Source organism: Urocitellus parryii, chromosome 7 (genome assembly GCF_045843805.1).
Source record: "Urocitellus parryii isolate mUroPar1 chromosome 7, mUroPar1.hap1, whole genome shotgun sequence".
Classification (NCBI taxonomy): Eukaryota; Metazoa; Chordata; class Mammalia; order Rodentia; family Sciuridae; genus Urocitellus; species Urocitellus parryii.
Window position 1 is genome coordinate 138,552,079 of NC_135537.1, and position 25,159 is coordinate 138,577,237.

A 25,159-nucleotide genomic window follows, 5' to 3' on the forward strand; every position below is an offset into this window, starting at 1 on the left:
ACCCCTCGCACAAAGACCACATAGATACTAGCAGCTTGGCATTGCCCAGGGCTCACTCTGCTGAGAGGACCCATACCCGAAAGAGATGTTCGGGATCAGGTAGCACAAAAATGATCTGAGTTAGGCCACCCAGGGGATCAAGGAAAGCGGGAATTCGAATGGAAGCTCCAGAGTCTGAATGGAGGACCAGAGAGACAATGTCCTAACACTGGACCGATAAGACCTCAACTCCTGCTTTAAGATCCTCAAGGGATACCTATTATGGACCCAGCAGATGGCACCTAGGAGAGGGCAAGAAATCGGTGAATAAGGAGTGCAGGGAAGAGGGGTCCGAAGACCCGAGACCCACAGACTACACCTGGATGGGGACCACCATAGGCAGGAGAGCGAGGAACCAGAATACAAAGCCTGAGGAAGTCGGGACAACATCGCTGCGAGGGAAGGAGGCAAGTGGGGACTTCCGAGAGTGAAACGACCTGCGCGGAGTCACAGCATCCACGCGTGAAGCCTAAGGGCGCAAGGGAGCTGGAGACTACCTAGCGGGTCAGAGGAGAGCGGAGTGCGAGATCGGAGGCGACCGCCACGCAGCTGGGGAAGTCCGAGGAGCGCGGGAACGCCTAGCTGACGACCCAGCCCAGGGTCAGGGCTCCGGGTGGGGCTCTGGAGAGGCGGTGGAGCAATGTCCCGGGGGTTCCCGGCCTGGCTCCGGCTCCACTTTAAAACAGCAGAGTCAAGACAAGGCCCACAGCTGCCCCAGGCCCCCCCAACTCTCTTGTTTGTCTTCAAGTCCGGCCGGAACCGGCTTCTGCTTGCCGGGGGGCGGGCGGGTGGATGATGATTGGTCAACGCCTGTTTCCAGCCCCCACTCAGCCAATCAGCACGCAGCAGTGTTTTCATCTTAGGGTCGGAATAAAAGGGCTGGAATAAAAGAGGGCAGAAAAAACGCCGGGCGGGCCCGACACACATCAGTAGGAGCTGGGTGAGCTGAACCCCGGGGATCCGGGTCCCAGGCCAGGGAGTGGGGGGTCAGAAGCCGCACAAGAAGGGGTTTAGAAAATTTGTGAATATGAGAGGGAAGAAACTGGATACAGGATCCGCCAGGGAATAGATTAAGAACCGGGGAGGGAGCTGAGGGATGGAGGGGCCGGGGTCTGCTTCTATGGAAACGGACTGATTGCCGAGGTAACAGCCCGGGATGGGGGCTCTTCGGCAGGCTCGCGCCGCCGGTTTGAACCGGCTTCGCCTCTCCCATGCGGGGTTCGCGTGGCCGCAGCGCCTAGCGACCTAGACAGTGGCCAATGGTGCGGCAGTTCCTGCGCGGTCAGGCCAATGAGCGCTCCGTGGGCGGGCCGTTCCGGGGCTCGGTGCGCTGATCCTGTGGTTGAAAGAAACAGCACTGGGGAAGGGTCTTGAGTGCGGGCGGGCGGACGGGAGCTCGTCAGGTTCCCTGGGAGTGGCAGCACTCAGGTATGCCCCTACCCAGGTGGCCATACCTTAAGCTTTTCCCCCTTCCGGCCCCTGGGCTAGCTATGTCAATCCTGAGGGGGTTAGGACTAATTCCACGTCCTTGAGCATGCGTTAAGTCCATTCTTGCCTCCGTGCCTCAGTTTACCTCGGAATGCGCTGAGGAAGAAGTCTTTCTGCCTGGCCAGGGAGGCTCCAGAGTAGCTGAGGGCAGTGTGGTACGAGCCTGCCGTGGATTGAGGGGTTGGCCCAGGTCTGGGACAGGGCTGGGGCTTGCTTGCTTCTCCGCACGCACCTATAGCCAGGGCCGCGGAGGAGTGACCATCTCCCCGCCTTGGGACAGCGGTCGGGGGCGGCCGTACGGACTGGGTAGGGCCCGCGCTGACGCCGAGGTCTGTGCGCAGGTGGCTGCAGAGCCGGGCTGCCGCGCCGCGCTGCACCATGGCACCCACCCTGGCCACTGCCCATCGGCGCCGCTGGTGGATGGCCTGCACCGCGGTGTTGGAAAACCTCCTCTTCTCGGCAGTCCTCCTGGGCTGGGGCTCTCTGCTCATCATGCTGAAGTCGGAGGGCTTCTACTCCTACCTATGTACTGAACCAGGTGAGATGGACGCCTTGCGCTGGGTACGGTTCCTGGAGTGGGGTCTTTGGGAGAGGGCGGATGGTAGTGAAGACCTGGCCAGCAATGCCCCCCTCGCTGCGCAGAGCGTCCCGGGTTTCCAAAGGCCTATTTGATCCTAACCTAGCTCTGCTGGGTACGTGTTATTATTTTCCCGTTTCATGGATGAATAAACTGAGGCTCAGACCAATCTTGTTATTTGCCCATGCCGGAGACTACCATAGACCCAAAACTGTCACATCCAGGAGTTTTTTCTACTAGCTAGGAACTGGACTTACGTCCTCTCTGTGCCTGGAACATTGCTGGCCTTGCAATAAACATGTTGCTCCGTGGTTATGAGAAAGAGGAACTCCTGATTTAGGGACTGGGGTGCAGCGAGAGAGAGGAAGTGGCTTTGCCTCCACCCCAAGGAGGTTTCATCTAGAATCTAGATTTTTTTTTTTTTTTTTTCAGTCAGGCCATTATGGAGTCTTCTAAGGGCTTGCCGGATACGATTTCTTGTCTATTTTTGCTGCTTTATGATTCTCCAAAGGCCACTTCCTCCCACGGGCAATGAGAACATCTCAGTGGCCTTCCAACCCCATGGGGAGGAAGAGGAAGGGGGACATTTATAGAAACGATACTAGGTTTGCTCCCTTCTCTTTGCTCCACCATTGGTGTTGCAGAAGGCAGGCTGAGGATGCTTGCAGTACATGAAGTCTGTCCTCTGCCCCTTCCCCTAAGGTCATACCTTCCCACCTTAATTGCTTACAGGTCAATAGGTTCAGCCAAAGAAGCTCCCAATTTCTACCTTCCTTCTTAGGCAACTGTGTTAGGAAATGCTTCCTTCTACCTTCTCCTGATCCCAACAGAGGCTACATAATAGTTGAACTCACATAATGTCTCTCTCCAGTGCTTGAGCTCCTTCTGATGGAGATATCCTAGATTTGTGCCCCCAGCATTGCCACTAGTGCTTCTTTTGTTTTCAGAGTTCTTAGCAGGAAGAGAAAGATTTGGACCAGCCTGCACTGCCTGTTACCCTGTGTCAGATCCCCCCCTCTTTCCCTTCTCTGATCTGTCCAGAATATTCCTGAGTGTCTGAGTGTCTATGGAGAATTAGCAGAAGTTAAGGGCAAGAGAAAGAGAGGGAATGCAAAGGCTGCCTAGAAGAGGACAGAAAGTATATCATTTATAACCAACCTTTAGCCTTTAGCCACTCAGAAATATTTCCTAATAGCCTAAGGGTTCTTGGCAGGCCTTTCCCCACATCAGCAAGAAATCTTGGGAGATGGGAGAGTCAGACCTTGTTCTCTGAACAAGCTTTCTGTTTTGCCCTAGAGATGTTAGGAGATTAATGACTCTTCTGAAAGGAACAGGTTGGACTGTTTGCCTCTTCCTCTCTTTGAGGGTACAGAGAGGGTTTTAAACACACACGAAAATCATCATCCCTTGACAAAGCTGTTAGTAACTCATCCAGACCAGAGACTGTTGCAGTCAGATTTTTTACCCCACTGTGGTGTGAGAAAGGTCAGATTCTAGTTTTTTTTTTTTTTTTCACAGATTGTTCACTGATTTATTTTATGGTATTGGCAGCATGGGGCTGGTCACTTCATTCCTCCTGCAACCTTGGCTTCTTTCCTTTCAGTGGGAGGAGTCCCAGAGATTGTGCCAACACAGTGCTGAGTTGGTATTTAAGTCCTTGAGAGACTTGACGACAGGTTATTCCTACACACCAAAGTGAAGGTGAAGGGTCAGGATTGTGGGTTGAACATCAACTTCTTATCCTGTTTCTTTGCTCCTGCATCTGATTTTGGTTTTTCTGATTATCTGGCAAACCCGCTGACCTAGCATCCTCTTGGGGGAAGCCTGCTGATTCCTCACAACTTATCTCCCTGGCCTCCCTGCTCCTTGCATCTTGGAATCCCTGTAACCTTTCAGAGTCAGAAACCCTTGTGCTTCCCTTAACTTGGAGTGCCTGGCAAAGTTAAGGTCAAGGTTTCCACTCAGGCCTAACATTTTCAAACTTGGTGGATGGCTGCATTGTAGAGAAGGCCATTTACTGAATTTATTGAATTAGACTTGAAGAGTTGACCAGTGTACAGCTCATTAAGATGCAAATTTCTCAGCTTTTTTGTTGCTTTCAGGATTGAGGTTGGAGTTTGTTCTCTAAAGAAAATTTGCCTGAACCTGTTAAAAGGTTCCCGGAACCTTTATTTGGGACTGCAGCCAGAATCTGGCTATGGACATGGTGTTGGGTTCCAGCTTGGTGAGGTGGGAGAAGGAATTCTCTTTTGTCCCTCAACTTGTTTTGCCTTGCCCACCAGACAATCAGAAGTGACAGGGATGGGGCTGGGAATTGGATGAACTTGGTGTAATATCCACCAGGCAGATGTTGGCAGCTGGATACCACTGTAAAACCCCTAATGTGGACAGAAGACCAGTTAGTTTCCCATCCTGGGAAGAGTGGGACTTTCCCAATGTTGTGTCCTTTTAGCCTCTAGATGGACACTGTAGCCACCCACACCCGACCTCTTTCTTTGATTTTTTTCGGTTGTACAGTGGCCCACTTTGACAGGGTCAGCTCAGGGGGATGGAGCTACCTGTGGAAGTTCAGTCTCCTTTTTCACCAACCACACATTAGTAAACATTTATTGAGGTGCTGTACTGGGGGTGAGAGTGAGCCACTCATGAGAACCAGACTCCATGGAGCACAGGGTGCTGAGAGTGAAATCAATGATGGGAATTTGGTTGTGATCGGTAGGAAGCTTCTCCGATGTTAAAGAGGAAACCTGAAGGGTGAGGAGGAGGCAGGGAGCCCTGGGGCAGACCACATCTTGGAGGAAAGGAGAAGAGAGGCTGGGACAGCAGACGAATGGTGACATGGGGAGACATCAGAGTTTGTAGGGTCTGGGAGGTCACTTGGGAGACTTGGTTTTATTCTCAAGGAAGAAGCCATAGAGGTGGAGGAGGGGGGACTCGTTGGAGCTTTTAGAAATTGTGGAGGGTGTGCTGGGTGCTGGGTGTTGGGTGGAATGAGGGCTGTGAAGTGGAAATCTTCATGGCCTCTGCTAGAGGAAGGAACCACCCAGCCATAAACCTGAAGGCAGACCCAGGTTCTGAGCTCTTGACTATATGGCTGCTGTGCCTGTGGTGGTAGGGAAAAGGGCAGAAAGACTTCTGCCCCTCAGGGAAGCAGAGCCAGCCCTGGTCCCCACCCGGCCAAGTGGGGGTACAGATGTGGACAGGAGAGTCCCCTGCTGCTTCAGGGCCTTCTGTTTTTATGAGCTTCTTACATATTCACAGCCCAGTGGTTGACATCTTTCAACAGTCTAACATTTTGCACTTGCACACGTGTGTAGTTTGTGTGTTTGTGTATGTTACTGGGATTGAACTTGGGGCACTCTACCATAGAGCTACATCCCCAACTCTTTTTACGTTTTATTTTGAGGCAATATCTTACTACGTTGCCCAGTCTGGCCTCCAATTTATAATCCTCCTGCTGCAGCCTCCTGCGTAACTGGGATTCCAGGCATGTGCCACCACTCCCAGCTAACCTTTCACTTTTATCATTGTATATGCGACTGTTTTTACTTTTTTCTCGCTTGTTTGTTTGTTGTTTTTTTACAGTGCTGGGTATGGAATCCAGGGCCTCACACCTGCCGGCAAGGGTTCTACCTGGGCTCCACCTCCAGCCCATTCCTGGTTTATTTTGAATTTTTAAGACAATCCCATTAGAACCAGTAAGAGGGGTTAGAGACTGGTGCACACAGCCTCAGAGTGTGTCACAAAGAAGAGCTAGGACCCTTGGCTAGCAGCAGCCCAACCTTCCTCCTCCTCATTTCATGATCTGATTTCTCTCCCCTGTATCTGTTGGTCTCCTCTGGCTTCTTGGTAGTCCATGAAAGTTTAACAGTCTGGGGGTGGCTTTCAGTGACCTCCTAGGAGATTTGGGGTGTGTGTATATATGTGTGTGTGTGTGTGTGTGTGTGTGTGTGTAGTGTGTGTGTGTGTGTGGATTGTTGAACCCAGGATCTCATGCATGGTAGGCAGGTACTCTGCCACTGAGCTACTTTTTTATTTTGAGTAGTTATGTAGACTCGCCTTGAACCCTCAAACTCCTTGCCTCAGCCAGCCTCCCAGGGAGCTGGGATCACAGGTGTACACCACTAGGTCTCACTAGACAACATGGAGGGACACCTGGTATTGCCCGACACTGTGTGACAGATTTTTCCCAGTTCCATTCTTTCAGCATTTTCTCCTGAGATACAGGCTGCCTCTAACCCAAGAGGACAGCATCAGCATAGCCCAAAAGTTAAGAGCAAGAGCTTTGGGTTCTGACAGCCTGCATTCAAGTCCAGCCTCTCCCAAGACCCTCTGCCAGTGACTGACCTGTGCTGAAACTCCCCATAGAGTCATGTGGAAGGAATATGGGGTCAGAGTGGGAGGGCGCTAAATGACCCAGGGGTTGAATACCCCTGAACTCTGTGGCCAGCGCACACAGGCACTCTGCAGAAGGAGGCTGCTACTGCCATGACTATACCAAGGGGGTTCGGCCCTCTGAGTGAACGTCCTGCTTCTTGTTTGCTCTGTGACTGAGCTGACCTCTCACCCACATCTCTCCTGCTGGACTGAGATGATGCTTCCTGTTGCCGGATAGACTAAGGATTGGAGACAGGAGATCCCAGGGCAGGTACCATCAAAACAGGGCTGCCCAGGCATCCCACACTGGAGTGGGGCTCAGAAAGCAGCCAGTCAGCCAGGCATGGTGGCACGTGCCTGTGATCCCAGCAGCTCCAGAGGCTGAGACAGGAGGATCGCGAGTTCAAAGCCAGCCTCAGCAACACTGAGGCGCTAAGCAACTCAGTGAGACCCCGTCTCTAAATAAAATATAAAACAGAGATGGGGATGTGGCTCAGGGGTTGAGTGCCCCTGAGTTCAATCCCTGGTACCAAAAAAAAAAAAAAAAAGGAGAAGAAGAAGAAAGCAGCCAGCCAGGGAAGAGGCTGACCCCAGGAGTGCAGAGGGCCACCAGCCTCCAGCTCCTTGGCTCCCTGGAGCATCATCTGAGGAGCTGCTCTGGAGGCTTGCCACTTTCTTTCTTTCACTGGGGCAAAAGGGAAAGGAGCCACTTTGACCCAGGGAGACTTAGGGGAGCCTGAGTAGGGTCATAGCTCCCTCTTTCCTCCCCAGCTTTTTCTTTGAAGATTTTGTTTGTGTGTCTTCTGAATTGGGCTCAACAGTGCGGGGCATTGTTCTCTCTTTCTTGGCCCTGGGTCTCCTAAGTAGCCTTCATCCTGTTGTCATCGGCACATTCTGCCACACCAACTGCTTGCCTGTCTCCTTGGCTCACCTTCCTCAGCTGGGCTAGGCCACTCTGGCCACCCACTGAGGAGGCATCTGTTTAATAAACAGGTGCAGGTGAGGCACCCCGTAGGCTGGGCTGGGTGGGGGCTGAGATCTAGGCTGGGACCAGGGCGGCACCCTGCAACTTGGCACTTCCTGGGTGCTGATCTGTTTATCTCTCTCCTGATAGCCTGCGTGTGATGATGTTTCGGGCATCTGTCGGGGCTGAGATTATTCATGTGGGCTGTTTACTGCCAACAAAGCTCCTGGACTCACAGAAGGTTTAATTCCCTCCAGGAACAAGAATACTCTTGCTTTGCTCCCTGGGCAGGCAAGTGAGGCCACTAAGTCCCCCAACTGCCAGGCTCATCTGGCATTGGGCTTTTTACTGCCTGAGGCAGGGGGGTGGAGGCCAGGTGGCCCATTGGCAGGGATTTGTTTAAGAAAAGAAGGCTGGTGGACCAAAATGCAGGTCCCTATTCTGTGATGCTCTAGGATGAAAGAGGGAAGGACATACCCTCACCTCCTCCCTAGCTCCTCTCCTTGGGGAGCCCCCTGTCTAGCTACTGGGTTATTCAGATCTCTAAACAATTTAGGATGCTTCTACTCCTATGCCCACACCTAACATGTCAGGGAGACTGCCTTGGGACTTTTTGTTTGTTGGGGATTGAATCTAAGGGATTGAGCCCACTCATGCTGGGTGAGCAATTCCACTACAGAGAGATACCCCTATCCATCTCTTGGGATTTTATCTTCCATCTCTTATCTTTCTCCTTCCCTTTTTTTTTTTTTTTTTTTTTTTTTAATCTTGAGACAGGGTCTCACTAAGTTGCTTTGGGACTTGCTAAATTCCTGAAGCTGGCTTTGAACTTGTGATCCTCCTGCCTCAATCTCTGAGCTGCTGGGATTACAGGTGTGCACCACCACACCCGTCCCATCTCTTGTCTCTTGCTGAGGGAAGTCATGGATTTAGGGATCCAGCTGTGGCTCCTCTCTGAGGGTACTGGGGGGTTGGGGGCTAGTTCTCTCCTTGTGGGCAGTAATGCCTTGCCCCTCTGTTCCTTGTTCCCCCATGGCTTCCTATAACTGCAGATCCTGTGGACCTCAGGCCCTGAAATTTCCCATATCCCCAGGTGCAGTAACTGGCCCCTGACCATGCATGGCCATGACCACAGACTGGCAATCCAGGCCCTGGGGCATGCTTGCTACCGACTACTCTGTCCCATCCATGCTGATTTGCTCATATCCGCACATTGAGCTGGAAATGGTTGTTGCATGTGGTGGCCCTGTCCCTCCACGGAGGACCAGTTCCTGTTGCTGCTCGCAGAGCTGACACCTGAAACCAGCACCCACCTGTGTGGCAACTCAGCCTTCCAGGAGCTGCTCAGCAGTGTGATCCATTGGCTTAAAACTATTCTGCATCCTAACAGGCTCAGGGGACCTCACCATGAATTTTGGCTGCTGGGATGGTGTACTCAGTAGAAAATTGAGAGAAAGTGGCAGGGGCAGGGCTCTGGCTTGTTAGGTTTTGTTTCTGTGGTTTCAGGGAGTTAACTTTGTGCCTGTAATCTCACTAAATCCCCTCTTCTTTGACTTGGTTCTGCAAGTCCTATTTCCTTTCCTCTTGATCCTTTTGAGTGTTGTCATCCAGTTCCATTGTTTTCATTCATTCAGTAAACAACCTCTGTGGCCAGAGCCTAGTGAGGTGCTGGGACCAGGGGTAACCGGAGCACAGTCCTGCCCTCAGGGCTCGCAGCCCAGTGGGAGATTAGACACCTATTCAAGCCACTCGCAGTTATAGAATTGTGGTTTCCTGTCACTGTGACCAGCTCTGCTGCTAGGCAGTTAGTTGCACCATTACCCCTAACGCCCCCCCCCCCAAGCCTCCAGTAAGAATAAAAACAACATTTGGGGGGTTTTTGTTTGGTACTGGGGATGGATCCCAGGGGTACTTAACCACTGAGTCACATCCCCAGTCCTTTTTCATATTTTATTTAGAGATAGAGTCTCGCTGAGTTGCTTAGGGCCTCGCTAAATTGCTGAGGCTGGCTTTGAACTCGTGATCCTGCTGCCTCAGAATCCCCAGCCCCTGGGATTATAGGTGTGCACCCAGCTTTTGGTTGTTACGAACACTTTCTATGCCTGTGTGAGCTCTAGAACGCTGTCTGGACTTTCTCATTGATCTTCCTGAAAACTCTAGAGGTAGATGCTATTATTATATTATGGCCATTTTACAGTCAAGGAAACTGAGACACAGAGCAAAATTAAATCACTTCTCTAAGGTTATAGAGTAGGAAGTAAAGGGACCAAAATTGGAACCCTGAAGCCAGGTTCCAGGACTGCCATCTCAACATGCCCCCAGCAGGGCTTATTGGTCAGAGGTTGTCTGGGGCATGAATCACCCCCAAGTGCTTTCTTTTCAGTGACCTTGGGGCAGCTCCAAGAGGCCTGGGCAAGCCTTTGCAGACCTCAGCTTTATAGCCCTGGCGCCAGAGGGCTGCAATTGGGAGGCAGGCCGTTATCTGAGCGAGATTTTCCTTGACTCTCCAGCGTAACCTCATAGCTAATCAGTCTGCCCCTGCTCCTGCACAGTAGTCAGCATCTCTTGACTAGCAGTCCTGGCAAGGACTTCCTCAGCTGCATTCTCAGCTTGGCCCCTGTCTTTCCATCCTCAGCTGCCACGGCACTTTTTCCTCCCTTTTTGTGTTGTTTGGGTGCTGGGTGGACTTTGGAGGGGGTCCTTAAGGGCTGAAGTTACAACACAGGTGTGGCTGACACACCAGGTTGGGGGCTCAGCACCCAACAGAGTGTGGGTGTGGTCGAGGGGGACAGCAGTACAGTAACCCCAGTGAGATAAGAAAGACGTGTTCCTCAGCAAGTGAAAGCAGAGAACTGTGGACTCTTCAAAAGCACTTTCCTAAGCGTATATATACTTTCTCATGGATCATCTTGAAAACTCTAGAGTTAGATGCTATTATACTTATGTATATGTAGTAGTTTATGCTTTTCCAGGAGGAAGAGATGGCATATGGCTGGTTGTATGTTTGAGATGCCAATTGTACTTGCCAACAAAGGAGGCAAGGAGGCCCAGTTTCTCCATACTAACTGAGGGGAACCAGGGCATTATAGTGAGACCAGCAGCTTGTCCTTCCACAGTGGTCTAGGCTCTGCCTCTAGGCTAGCTAAACAAAGCTGCTGAAAAGGTTCTAGTCAGTATGGGGCCCCAACCAAGGCTGGGTCCCAAGATCTACTGTCATAGAGTATAGGATACTCTGGAATGGGACTCCTAATTGGGATTCACGGGTGTCCCCAAAACTGTGGACAAGATTTTGTTTTCTTTCTTTCTTTCTCTTTTGGTACCAGAGATTGAACCCAGAGACACTTAATCACTGAGCTACATCCCTAGCCCTTTTTATTTTTCATTTTGTGACAGGGTCTTGCTAGGTTGCTTAGGGCCTCACTAAGTTGCTGATTCTGATTTTGAACTTGAGATCCCCCTGCCTCAGCCCCCTGAGCCACTGGGACTACAGGTGTACACCACCACACCTGGCTGCATAGCTTTCTTTATTGAATTATTTGAATGGTGTATGATCCTACAAAAGTTAAGAACCTCTGCATTATTGCTTTAGGGATCTTGGGCCAAATGTATGTCCAAGCCTGCTGTAGGGGTCACTGGGATCCTCCAGGGGCCCAAAGCTAGCTCTGATATTCCCACTGGGGTGACTGAACATGCATCTCTCCCTCTGATCTTTGGGAGTCTCTGCCATGACCCATTCTTCTGCACTTTGGGATTTCCTGTCATGTTCCTTTCCTCTGCCTACTCAGAAAATGTCACCAATGGCACAGTGGGGAGTACCGCAGCACCAGAACACGAGGAGGTGAGCTGGATGAATGGCTGGCTCAGCTGCAAGGCTCAGGACGAGATTCTAAATTTGGCCTTCACCGTGGGCTCCTTCCTGCTCAGTGCCATCACCCTGCCCCTGGGCATCATCATGGACAAGTATGGTCCAAGGAAGCTCAGGCTGCTGGGCAGGTCAGTGCAGGTTCCTTGAGGGAAGAGGGTGGGCAGGTGGACGTCCTGGGCTGCATTCCCTGCTGGAGGGAATCCTGAAATGTGCTGTCAGGTGCACCATGGAATCCTAGAACCTGCTGTGAGATGCACTGATGTATGCGTTCCCTAAACGCCTTCCCACAGCGGGATCCTACTCATCTGACACTGAATCATTAGGTACTGTGATCCTCATAGTGCACCAGTACTGCATAGAGCAAGCACAGGACCCTGGCCTACCTGGGAGGATCTGGAATTGCTTGTCATTGAAAACACGTTTTTCAGAAGAAAAGATTTTGAACATGTACAATATAAGCACATCAATTCCAAATGATATACACACGTATCATTATTTTCGTTGTTCTTTGCAGTGCTGGGGGTTGCACCCTGGATCTCATCCATGCTAAACAAGCCTTCTACTACTGAGAAGTAGCCCCCAGCCCACATGACACTGTTCTTAGTTTTATATGCTTTAAAATACATGTACAAAATTATAAGGGCTGGGAGTGGAGTTCACTGGTAAAATACTTGCCTAGCATGTGCAAGGTACTGGGTTTGATCCTAGCACTACAAAAAATAGAAAATAAATACAATTTATTAATTAATTAAAATGAATGACATTAAAAATCGCAAAATGGAAGTCCCAATAGATAAGTACCCTCGTGGATCATCTTGTGCACCCCCTGGGGTATGTATCTCTAGTGTATAAAGCTCCATCTCTCAGACTCAGGAAGTTCATATTAGCTGGCCCTATCAGGCCAGGGTCCTTCCCAATCCAATTGTCCCTGTGAATGATCACCTTATAGGGCACTGGTTTGTGGTGGGCAAGGCCCATAACCATGAGGTGGGTGGTGGGAGATCACTTCCATTTGCTCTTTGAGGCTGAAGAGGCATCAATTGCCAGGATAGAGTCAAGTGACAAGTAATCTGGCACAGCCATTCAGTCATCTGTCATCTGTGTCCTGCCCAGGGTCTGTCTGACCCTGGCTGAATGGGCTCAGGAACCTGAGGAATGAATTGTATCCTCTCTTGTTTCAGAGCATTGGCCCTCTGGGGTCCAGGAGTGGCAGGAGCCGGACAGTGGTGTTTATAAAATCTGGTTTGGGGGCTTCAAGCTTAGCTTAGCCTCTTAAAAGATGGGACACCTTGGAGAAATTTGTTTTCCTTTCCTTCTTCTTTTTTTTTTTTTTTTAAATGAGATTTATTTTCCTTTTAAGAAAATTTGGGCCAGTTATTCTCAGAATCACACCCCCCCCCCCCTCAGGGATTGAACCCAAGACCTCATTTAGGCTAAGCATATACTCTACTACTGGGTAACACCCCAGCCCTCGGAATTGTTAAATCAGATTAAATGATGATTGTTAGTGCTCTAAAATGACACATAGTAAATACCCACAAAGGATAACAATGTATAATAATAACAATCAGTAATGTAATAATAACTAACATACTCTTTCTGTTTGCTTTTAGTGCCTGCTTTGCTGTCTCCTGCTTACTGATTGCATATGGAGCCAGTAACCCAAACTGTGAGTTTGCCTTTCCTCCACCCTTTTTTCAGGGACTGGGGAGAGATTGTCCAGAGGTGCTCCCTGGCCCACCTATGCGTTGATGCTTCTGGTCTTGGTGCTCCCTGCTGAAGTTAGAGGGGCTACCTGTTAGGGCTTTACTCAGTTCCTTATCTCAGATGGGCAGCCAGGTAAGAAAGTTATCATCTTAAAAGGAAATTTGAGAGGAGCTCTCGGAGTGTGAAGCTCCCATCTCATCACAGGCTAGTCTCTGATGGCCTCATTGATGCCAACCTGAGAGATAAGCTCTAAGAGCCAGGCCAGCTGCAGGGACATGGTCCTCTGTATGTATAGAAGTCATGAGCTGAGTCCTCTCAGGCAGCTCAGGCCAGTACTTTAAGGGTGGCTTAGAAGCCACCTGTTCCCCATCTTTATTCAGATGGAGCTATCGATTAAAAAAATGTTTAGAACAAGCATCAAAAATCTGACCTGAATTTTATGTCTCTTTTGGGGGGGGTGAGGGAGGGTACCAGGGATTGAACTCAGGGGCACTCCACCACTGAGCTACATCCCCATTTTGTATTTTATTTAGAGACAGGGTCTCACTGAGTTGCTTAGTACCTTGCTTTTTGCTGAGACTGACTTTTTTTTTTTTTTATTTAAATATGACAACAGAATGCGTTACAATTCGTATTACACATATAGAGCCCAATTTTTCATATCTCTGGTTGTATACAAAGTATATTCACACCAATTCATGTCTTTACACATGTACTTTGGATAATAATGTCCATCACATTCCACCATCATTTCTAACCCCATACCCCTTTCCTTCCCCTCCCACCCCTCTGCCCTATTTAGAGGTCATCTATTCCTCCCACACTCCCCCTCCCTACCCCACTGAGGCTGGCTTTGAACTCAACAATCCTCCTTCCTCAGCCTCCTGAGCCGCTGGGATTAAAGGCGTGGGCCACCTTATCAGAGTTTTAACCAGGCTTATCTACTGGTTTTCAGGAACCTAGATTTTTGGTTTCTTTGAAGCTGTGCCTTTAGGCCTCTTGCTTGCTGCTAAGTTAATGGAGAAAAGAGGATAAGTGTTTACCTTTTGTAAGAAGAGCTCAAGCTCTGTGAGGCAGGCAAGAGGAGCAGGGGGAGGAAGAGGCCGCTCTGGCTCCCCAGGTATTAGGCACTAACCCTTTGTCCAGCCTGCATTTATTAGAAGCCTATTTGAGTGGGGCACTGGGCCGGGCCCTGGCCTCCCTGGACTTTAGCTGTGCTTTCCTGCTTATGCCTCTGTTTTCCTACAGCTCTCTCAGTCCTCATCTTTATCGCCCTGGCTTTGAATGGCTTTGGTGGGATGTGCATGACCTTCACCTCATTAACGGTAAGTACTCATATTTCTTTTTCTTTTCTTTTCTTTTTTAAGATATTTAGTTCAGTAATCTGCTTATGACCTTTTTCATTGATTTGTTTCTTTCTTTATTTTGGTACTGGGGTTTGAACCCAGAGGTGCTTTACCACCAGCTACATCCCCATCCCTTTTTTGTTGTTGAGACAGGATCTTTCTAAATTGCCAGGCTGATCTAGAATTTTCAATCTTCCTACCTCAGCCTCCTAAATTGTTGGGGTTACAGGCATGCACTACCATGCCGGGCTGTTTTTTTTTTGTTGTTGTTGTTGTTGTTTGTTTGTTTGTTTGTTTTGGGATGTTGGTGGTTATACCCAGGGCTTCTTGCATGTTTGGCAAGTGCTCTGCCACTGAGCACATCTCCAGCCCTGCTTATGAATTTGAGCTAGCTTTGTTTCTTCCTCTTTGCCATCCATTTGTCTGCATATGTCTGGACATCCCAAGCAGTGGAGGCATTGGGTGCAGTGGCCTGACAACAAATGTAGTCATGGCCTCCCAAGCTGGGAGGTCCTGAAGACAGCAGGGCAGGGCTCCCCTACCTTCTGGCCTTGGCTTTGGTCTGAGGAAGCAGTTTACTAGCCATGTGCCCAGGGAAGACAGGATTAAGTAGAAAAAGAGATGTCACCCATTTTTCTTCTATTTTCCATGGTTACCACCTCCAGGGTGTCCAGGAGCTCTGGCTAACTGTGCAACCCAAACACAAACCTCCCTTGGAACTGCCCCAGCCCCAGCCTTTGCCTTTCTCTAGAATTGAATGAAAAACTCAGAGGAGTACCTGTTGGGCCTTCCTCTTAGTTTTCCAAGTGCCAGGGCACAGACAGCCTGACTGGAGGGAGACATTTCCACAGGATGCTGAGTAGTCCCTTCTTGGGAGCACCAGGGTGCCACAAAATGTGCTTCTTTTTGAGATGGGGGATGAAGAAAGGTGCAGGTGAAAGAAACCCAGAAAACAGGAAGAACAAAAAAGGGCTGGGAGTGTAGCTCAGTGGTAGGGAGCTTGCCTAGCACTCGTGAGGCACTGTATATGAATAAATAAAATAAAGGTATGTGTCCATCTACAATGAAAATATATATATTGAAAAAGAAAAAGAAAGAACGAAAAAGTCTTCCCCAGAGAGAAGGGAGCTCTCTTTGGTTGGCAAGAGTGCTATTCAGAGCTGGCCCCTGGGAAAGAAGTAAGGGTGATAGACTCTTCAGAGAGACTTCTGTCCAACAGGGAAATCTCACCTGCTTCAGTTCGCCCATGAAAAAGCTTTTAGTGTATAATACCTACCATTATTATTTGCAGTGCGCTCTTTTCTTTCATTTTTCTTTGTTCCAATGAGTCAAGAATCATGCTGTTGAAGGGCTCTTGTTTTGCTTTGAGGGAATGCTGGGGATTTTCGGTTTGGGGGAGGATCTTTAAAGGTGTTGGCATCCCTGTGACCCACCTTCCGGCTGTGTGAATCAAAGGCCAGGCCCCATTTCTTCTCTGTGCACCCTTCCTCTACTTTGTTTTGCTAGCTCTGTCCTGATGAGAAGGATGAACTGTCTGTGCCTAGGTTCATAGACATGAAAAGTTCATTGCAGTTGGTGTCAGGTGAGAAGAACCTGGCACAGGGCATGCTCTGGGTGTGGGGGTATGTGTCACACATAAATATGGGGCCTTGATTGCTTTGCCTCAGCTGGTGCCAGGGAGATTTACTATGTACTATTTTGGGCCTTTTTATTCTTATTTTTTTAAGCAGGTAGATTTAAAAGAAAAATAGATACATTTCCTTTCTCTCAAATCCTCAGAGGAAAACAAATGTCGAAACTGTGAGAAATATGTTTGCACTATCAGAAGTACACACATTCCACTGAGTTGTGTAAATTGTGAAACAGGAGTCATGGATCTGTTTGTTCTTGGATAGTGTGAAAACCACCAGCCCTTTCATCAAGATGGAAAATAAAAACCTGGCATCACCCCCATTGTTTTAGTCACGCTGGGCCTCTGTTATGGCAGGTCTGTACTTCAGGGATAGAAGAATGAGATGGTCCTGGGACTTGAGGAATTTAAGTTCCAAAATGCAGAAAGATGGTTTGTCATAATAAAGCATAATATAAATAGAGACTGGGAATGTAGCTCAGTGGTAGAGCACTTGCCTAGCATGCACAAGGTCCTGTGTTCAGTCCATCAGCATGGTCAAAAAAAAAGATGATAAAAAGCACCATACTGTGAGTCCTTTTGAACAAAGCCTTTAAAGTGAACTCTGAAGCCAATGTCCAAGAAACTTTTATTAGAAACTAATAGGCCCATATTCTTTTTTTTCTTATTTCTCATGATTATAAAACAAAAATGTTCTAATTTTTATTATTCTATTTTATTTTATTTTGTTGTGTTGTGTTAGGGATTGAACCCAGGGGTGCTTAACCTCTGAGCCATATCCCTAGCCCTTTTTTATATTTTATAGAGACAGGGTCTCACTAAGTTGCTTAGGGCTTTGCTAAATTGCTGATGGTAGGTTTGAACTCTTTTTTTTTTCCATTTTTTTAATTTGTTTTAATTAGTTACACATGACAGTACAATGATCTTGACATATCATACATTTGAATCAGATGGGATATAATTTCTCATTTTTCTGAGTGTACAGGTTGCAGAATTACATTGGTCATGCAGTCATGTATATACCCACAGCAATAATAATGTCTATTTTATTCTGCTATCCTTCCATTCCCCCCTTCCCCTCCTCTCCCCTCCCATCGGTTTGAACTCTTGATCTTCCTGCCTCAGCCTCCCAAGTCACTAGGATTATAGGCAAGTGACACTATACCATGATTTTTAAAAAATTTCTTTAATTTTGAATGAGACAGCATTCTTTCACCTCTTGGTCATTTGTGTCTTGTGTGAATTGCTTCTTTGTGTCATTTGTCTATTTTTTTCTGCAGAGTTCTTTATCCTTTTTTTTTTTTTTTAATGCTTTGTAAGAGCTCTTTCAAATACAAAGGAGCTAGCTCTTTCTGAGAGAGCAAGGGATCTCACTTTAGGGTTTTTAGTCCTCTTCATAGTTCATGAATAAGTTTCAGGAGGGCTCTGCACTCCCTTGAAATTGTTTGCAAGGAAATGTTGTGTATATGCTGCTTAGGGGCATTGGGCCAGGGGAGTGTACCTTGCTCTCTTCATCCTCCCTTAGGGCTGTGTGAAGGCTGAGATGATTGTGTCAGGAGCATCTCTGTCAGCTCCTGGCTCTCCCTCCTATGGGGAGGAGATAAAAGGCCACCTACTTAGGGGAGGTATCAAACAGGCAAGAAAACTGTCCGCTCATCACTTAATGTGTTTGGTTACCAGGGATATGTTTTAGGGAGGCAGACAGCTAAGGTCCCCATTCTTGGATCTAGAGCAGAGGTCAACAAACTACCACCTCATGCCAAATCGAGGCCACTGCCTGTTTTTATAAGCAAAGTTTTAATGGAACCTCCCCATGCCTATTTGTACACATATTGTCTACGGCTGTTTTCGTGCTATAGTGGCAGTTAGACAGTCGTGACAGAGACCATATGGCCTGAAACGCCTGATATATTTACTGTCTGGCCCTGTATGGAAAAAGTTTGGCAGACTTTGGTCTGGAGGCTCCAAGAAACTGCTACAGAACTATTCCCTGCCTGAGGGTAGGGGGGCTGACACCCTCTACTCACTCCCACATTTTCTAATTGCACAGACCAGCTCTCCAGGCGCTTTGAAACTCTCACACTCACACTCCTCTCCCTGCCTGGAGGGATCTCCTTGGACACTCCTCCATTCTACAAGGCCTCCCAGGAGACCTGAGGTCCCCTGAGAATAGCCCCAAATGGGGAAGGGGAAGCAGGTCAGTGAGGACAGGCTGGAGGTGCTGGGCAGTGTTCTGGGCTGGCCAGAGCTTCTGCTGAGCAGAGCTGAATCTCATTCTGACACAGCCCAGGCCTTTAAAAAGCAGAACTGTCAGGACCAGCTCCCAGAGATGCGGAGCTAGCAGCACAATGGAGCTTTCTGTTTGTGTCTCCCACCCATGTTCTTGTTTTGGGGACAAAGGAGTCTTCAGGGTTGCCTTTAGGAGCTTCCTAAATCAAATTCCTACAACTGCCATGGATAGGGCCATAGATAATCACTCCTTGACAACCTGAGAATGTGGGGCGATGTGTTGCCATGGAAATCCTAATTTGGGGACTTTTTGAGTCCCAGGGGGTTTTGTGTGGCATGGGGTATAGTTTAAATAAAGACAACCAATTACTCCCATTGGTGGAGAGGGGCCCCCAAGTTGGCAAAATGCCTTTTCCTCTTGGTCTGGGAAGAGATGACTGATTGCCCTCCCCACAGAGCCTGAGAGGTTTGTGCTTATGGATGATTTCTGAGGGCCACTGGGCCTTACACATACTAGGCAAGCACTCTACCACTGATCTACATCCTCAACCCTTTCTAATTTTATTTTTGTGATATGATCTTGCTAAATGCCAAAGCTAGCCTTGAACTTGAGATCCTCCTGCCTCAGCCTCCCGAGTAGCTGGGATTATGTGATGCACACTATGCCTGGTTCATGTGTGATTCTTCCTGTAAGAGTAGGGGCTCAGAAGGTAAGGGCAATCCTGTGACAGGTTAGCTGTCCAACAGCCAGGACTGACTTGTTTTGGGGACAAAGGAGTCTTCAGGGTTGCCTTTAGGAGCTTCCTAAATCAAATTCCTACAACTGCAGCCTGGGTCCTGGGCAGCATGTGGCATCCTGGAGGGAGGGTACCAGGCCAGTCCAGGGGTGCAGCATGCTCCCTGTGGTGTGGAACACCAGCCTCCTCCTGGACATCTGGTGTGGCACACTCTGGTCTATTTGCTCAGTGAGTTGCATTTGTCTAACCCTTTAACTCGCTTCATCGGCCGGAGCACAAACACTAGCCGGGTGACTGAAGTGGCGTCTTTGGGCCACCACCCTTCAATCCAAGGCCTGGGTTGCTTAGAGATGGGAGCAGATGCAGCCAAAATTGTGAACATATCTTTTCCACTTCATTACTCTCACCCCTGTCAGTGCGGGTGGGGTGGGGAGTTCTGGGCTGAAACACTCACAGAAAAGGGGTTACAAGGTGTTGCCAGGCTCCTTCAGGAAAAATTTCTCTGTGGGCTTTTCCTGTTTGATTCATTGAAGTCTGATTTTTAAACCTGAGGAAGAAATGATCCCATGGGAATTGGTTCAGAGTTTGAAGAGAAAGGAGTAAACATCCCTCTTCAAATACCTGAGAGAAGGGCGGGGAAGCACATGCCCTGGGGAGGAGATGGGAGTTTAGCATTTTTGCTCAGTGGACCCCGATTCTGTAGCCGGGGGAAGGTCCCACGGTGCTTCCTGCCTCCCCCTGGTGAGCCCAGGTGCCTCGTGGGGCAGGACTCCTGGTGCCTGGGGCCATTTTGGCTTCTGAACCTCCCTCCATTTCTATCTGTGCCTTGGGTACCTGAAGCAGTCAGCTGATTGCCACTGGTTTGGGAAGAATTTGCCCATCAGAGGTTCCACCTCAGGGGTTTGCTCCAGCACGTGACTTGTGCAGGGGTGGACAGAAAGTGCAGTGGGGGCATCAACAGAGCTAGAACGGGCAGGTAGGGAGGGAAATGACTGGGGGAAGGCAGTTTCCCTTCCCTGCCCTTCAGCAGTGGAGCGGAAAGGTGACCACAAGGACCTTCTCAGCAATGTGTGCTGAGAGGCGCCGGATTGTTTATGTTAGGAAACAGCCCAGCTTTGCTGAATCCGCTTGTCCAGACTGGTACCTGGATCCTGGCCTTTACAGGTTGTACACAATGCTGGGTGTGTACCTCAGCCACTTGAGGACAAGGCTCACCTCTGCAAGGGGCCTGAGGGCCAGAGTGTCAGCCCCCACCCACTGCTTGGCTCTGGAGCCTACCCAGACTGTGGGTGGCATCTCTCTGAAAGCCAGGGTGTTTCTCCAGGGCTAGTGGACTCAAGAGGCCATAGATTTGGAAAACCAGTGCCAGGAGCTACACTTGGCCCTGGTCTGCCTGTCACCAACCCCATGGCCTGCCGTGGAGGATCCTAGGGAGAGAGGCACGTAACCTTGGGCATCTTAAGAGTCCTTCAAGGAGGACGCAGTCCTGTGGCCCTGGCCTCTGGGACGCTTGTCCAGTGGCCATGCTTTGTGCCCAGAACACCAGGGAGGGGCTGCCTGCAGCTGCTGTGTTCCCCTCTGGGAAGGTCACACAGCCTGGCCTGTTTATGGTGCAGCTGAGGGGCCCAAAGAGAATGAGTCATCACAGGCTTCCCTGACCAGTGAGATCCGGTAGCCCAGGCTGGGAGGGCAGAGGCTGCAAGGGGCGGTGAGAAGACCCCCAAAGCCTGGAGAAGGTTCTGCACTCTCCACCTGTGACTGTGCTTGGGAGTCAGGAAACAGCCTCTGCTGAGTGTTTCCCCTGGCATCTGTCACTGCAGAGCGGCTCCAGCTTCCTCTTTGGCAGTGGAGCCGCTTCTTCCCCTCTGCCAGGCCCTGGAGGCCGCACCAGGCCACTGCTCAGCACTCAGCTGCCACTCCATTATCTAGGCCTCTGAGCAGCCATTGTGTGCAGCAGAGATGAGGCCGAGGCAGAAGGAGTGAGCAAGCGAGTGGGGTCGGCCAGACCAGTGAGGGAAGAGACCAGACGTGAAGAGAAACAGGAGTCCACAGGAACATGCAGATCACTTGGTGGTGTGGCCCAGGACCACGGGGGAGGTCAACCAAGGAAGGCCGAGGGTAGGTGAGGGCAGGGGCAGGTGGGTCATAAAGGAACACCTGAAGGGATGTCAGAAATCTCCATTCGGCTAAAGTCAGACAGAAGGCTCAACAGGAAACGTGTAGGAGGCGTGAGGAGTGAGGAGAACTGCCTTGGAGCCCCAACTGAAGGGAGTATCAGGCAGGGCCCCGGGAGGCTCCCAGAGGCAGGGTCACCTGGTGGCTCTGCCATTTCCTTGCCCTGCATAGAATCCTAAATTTGGCCTTTGCCAGTTTGAGGAAATGCCTTGACTCTTAAGTTTTGTACCCAGTAAATAAGAATAAGTAATATTTATCTTACAGGTTGCTTTGAGAGTTTTAAAGATAATAGGTATTAAAAATAGTAGCTAGGGCTGGGGATGTGGCTCAAGCGGTAGCTCGCTCGCCTGGCATGCGTTCGGCCCGGGTTCCATCCTCAGCACCACATACCAACAAAGATGTTGTGTCCGCCGAGAACTAAAAAATAAATATTAAAATTCTCTCTCTCAAAAAAAAAAAAAAGAACAAATTACTGATACTTACAATAACATGGGTTAAATGTTAAAAGCATGTTAAAGTTAACCCAGAGCAAAATGTTACTTACTGTATAACTCCATTTAAAAAAAAAAAAAATAGTAGCTATTGGGGCTGGGGTTGGGGCTCAGCGGTAGAGGGCTTACCTCACTTGTGTGGGGCACTGGGTTTGATTCTCAGCACTTATATAAATAAATAAATAAATATTAAGTCCAACAACAACTAAAAATATATATTTTAAAAAAAAAGATAAATAAAAAAGAATTCAGGATATAGTTCAGTGGTAGAGCCCTCCTGGGTCCAACACCCAGTACTTCCCCCCTCAAAAAAAAAAATAGATAGCACCATGAATTTTTAACTTCAAAGAGGAAGTTAAACGACAAATTAGGAAAACATACTTTAGTATATGAACAAATTGTGGATGTCTTCAATGTAAAAAGGACCTCTACAAATCAATAGAAAAGATTAACATCCCCATGGGGATAAAAAGACAAATGAAGTGAAAATGAGGGATTTTTTTGATTTTTTTTAGAGGTGGAGAAAAATGTTCAGTCATTAGAAATCAAATAAATGCTTTTCCTCACTATTTATTTATTGTAGTACTAGGAATTGAACCCAGGGTCACCTCTAGTCCTTTATTTTATTTTTTTGGGGGGAGTGTTGGGGATGGAACTCAGGGGTACTTGACCACTAATCCACATTCCCACCCGAGTCTCACTGAGGTGCTTAGCACCTTGCTTTTTTCGGAGGCTGGCCTTGAATTTGGGATCCTCTTGCCTCAGCCTTCCAAGCTGCTGGGATTACAGACCCTCATGTGCTACTGCACCCAGCTCCTCTAGTCCTTTTTAAGGCAAGGTTTTTTGTTTTGTTTTTCAGTGCATTTTTACATTTAGAACAGAACAGTTGAGCAGATATTACATAGTTATATGCCTACTATCCCCCACATACAATTTCCTCTATTATTAATATTTTGCATCAGTATATTTTGTATACAGTCCATAGTTCACACTAATATTCATTCTCTGTTAACACCCTCCTATAGTTTTGGTGAATATCATGATGTGTCTGTCATTATAATTATAATTAAGGATAGTTTCATAACCACAAGAATTCCTTGTACTAATTTGTATTAATGCTTTTCCTAATTTGTATTAATGCTTCTCTCCCACCCCAAACCCATGACAATCATCAATTTTTTACTATCTTTATACTTTTGCCTTTTCCAAAATGTCATGTATTTGGAACCCTGCTGGCTTCTTCCACTTAGCAATATGCTCCCTCCATGTCTTCATGGCTTACCAGTACTTTTTTTTTTTTTTAATTGCCTAATAGTGTTCCATTGCATAGCTATACCACAGGTTGGTTTGTTCAGTCACCTACTGCAGGATGCCCTGGTTGGTTCCAAGTTGGGGTGATTATGAATAAAACCATTAACATCCAAGTGCAGGTTTTCATGTGGATATAAGTTTTCAATTCAGCCAGGAAAATTCAGCTGGTAAATACACAGGAGCCCAATTGCCTGTAAGACTCAGCTTAGCTTTGTAAGAACTGCCAAAGTGGCTTCCAAAGTGGGTGTGTCACTTTGTACTCCCGCTAGCTACAAACAAGCATTGCTCTTGTTCTGCATCCTCGCCAGCATTTGGGATTGTCAGTTTTCCAGATTACAGTCTTCCTAATAGATGTAGAATGGCATGTGATTGTTTTAATTTGCAATCCCCCATGGTGTTGAGCATCTTTTAATATGCTTCTTTACCATTCATATATCTCCTGTGAAGTATCTGTTCAGATCTTTTGCCCATTTTTAAAAATTTATGAGTTATTTGTATATTTGGGATTTTTATATTTGGGGTACATGTTCTTTATCAGATATCGGTGTCTTAAACACTGAGCCACACCCCCAGCCCTTTTAAACAATATTTCATTTAGAGACAGGGTCTGGCTGAGTTGGTAGGGCCTTGCTAAATTTCTGAGGCTGACCTTGAACTTGGGATCCTCTTGCCTCAGCCTCCTAAACCATTGGGATTACAGGCATAATTCACTGTGCCCTGCTGAAAAGCTTTTTTTTTTTTTTTTAATTTTCTGAAAAGAGGTGTTTTGCTCTTTATGAGCAATTCTCCAAAGAATAAACTGCTCATTTGAGTCATCTGTTGGACCTTGTTTATGAGTCCGTCCATCACCTCTTTACTTCTGTGAAGTTGGTGCCTCATAAATATAAACTTCCTGTTGAAGGTTTCAACTAAGTGGAGACTAGAAAAAGTGTTACAGAAATAAATAAATAAAGAGCTACCTTACTCACAGAAACAAAATAAGTGCTATGTTCTTCTTCTCTTTTTTTTTTTTTTTTTTTTTTTTTTGGTACTAGGGATTGAACCCAGGGGTGCTTAACCACTGGGCCACATCCCTAGTCCTTATTTTTAATTTTAAGACAGGATCTCACTAAGTTGCTGAGGCTGCCTTTGAATGTGCTATCCTCCTGCCTCAGCCTCCTGAGCCTCTGTAATTACAGTTGTGTGCCACTGTGCCCAGCTTTCTTTCTCTCTCTCTCTCTCTCTCTCTTTCTTTCATTCTTAATACTAGGAATTGATTAAATCCTGGGTCACTTAATACTGAGCCACATTCTTAGCCCTTTTTTTTTTTTTGAGAAAAAGTCTTGCTAAGTTGATGAGACTGACCTCAAACTTGCAGTCCTCCTGCCTTAGCCTCCTGAGTTGCTGGGGTTACAAGCATGAACCACCTGACTGTTCTTCTTTTAATAATTAACTTTCAAGTAAAGTACATGTGGGCATTTATTTATTTATTTTTTGTTTATTTATGGTACCAGGGAATGAACCCAGGGGCACTTAATCATTGAGCCCCAGCCCCAGCCCTATTTTATATTTTATTTAGAGACAGGGTCTTGCTGAGTTGCTCATAGCCTCATTAAATCGCTGAAACTGGGTTTGAACTGGCAACCTTCTGCTTCAGCCTCCCAAGCTGCTGGAATTACAAGTGTGCTTTTGTTTTTTAATGGAGTTCTCATCTCAGAGAGTTAGGGAAAACATCCTAAAATATACATGTATAGGATGTCTTGCCTTTTTTTCTTTTCTTTTTTCTTTTTTTTTTTTTGGTGCTAGGGATTGAACCCAGGGCCTTGGGCTTATGAGACAAGCACTCTACCAACTGAGCTATACCCCCAGCCCTTGCTTTTTTTTTTTTCAAAGAGAGAGAGAAAATTTTTTAATATTTATTTTTTTAGTTTTCGGCAGACACAACATCTTTGTTGGTATGTGGTGCTGAGGATCGAACCCGGGCCACACGCATGCCAGGCGAGCGCGCTACCACTTGAGCCACATCCCCAGCCCTTTTTTTTTTTTTTTAATAGAACTTTGAGACTTTACTGAGATTTGAAACACAGATATATTGTTACTTTGCAGGTTTTGATTAAGTAGGAACAGAGAAGGACTTGAGTGTCTGCAATTCTTATCAAACACTCTGGTCACACCAGTGCTGGTGGCCAGTGGCCACACTTTGAATTAGCAAGCCTCAGGACAGCTTTTGGACAAATGAAAGGA

General features: G+C 47.9%; 1 protein-coding gene across 3 annotated transcripts in view; it reads left to right on the forward strand.

Annotated features, from left to right (window-relative positions):
- The first annotated feature begins 660 nt into the window (after nt 1–660).
- The window catches only part of Slc43a2 (solute carrier family 43 member 2), a 44,270-nt gene continuing 19,771 nt past the window's right edge, over nt 661–25,159 (forward strand). The window contains exons 1-5 of one of the 3 annotated variants that reach the window (XM_077801155.1): nt 661–979; nt 1,869–2,065; nt 11,231–11,438; nt 12,924–12,979; nt 14,266–14,342. In XM_077801155.1, the coding sequence (XP_077657281.1) occupies nt 1,906–2,065; nt 11,231–11,438; nt 12,924–12,979; nt 14,266–14,342 (501 nt within the window). In that variant the 5' untranslated portion in view covers nt 661–979; nt 1,869–1,905. Of the gene's footprint in view, nt 980–1,377; nt 1,468–1,868; nt 2,066–11,230; nt 11,439–12,923; nt 12,980–14,265; nt 14,343–25,159 lie in introns of those variants that run through there. The other 2 variants (XM_026388997.2, XM_026388998.2) reach the window with 2 other exon arrangements.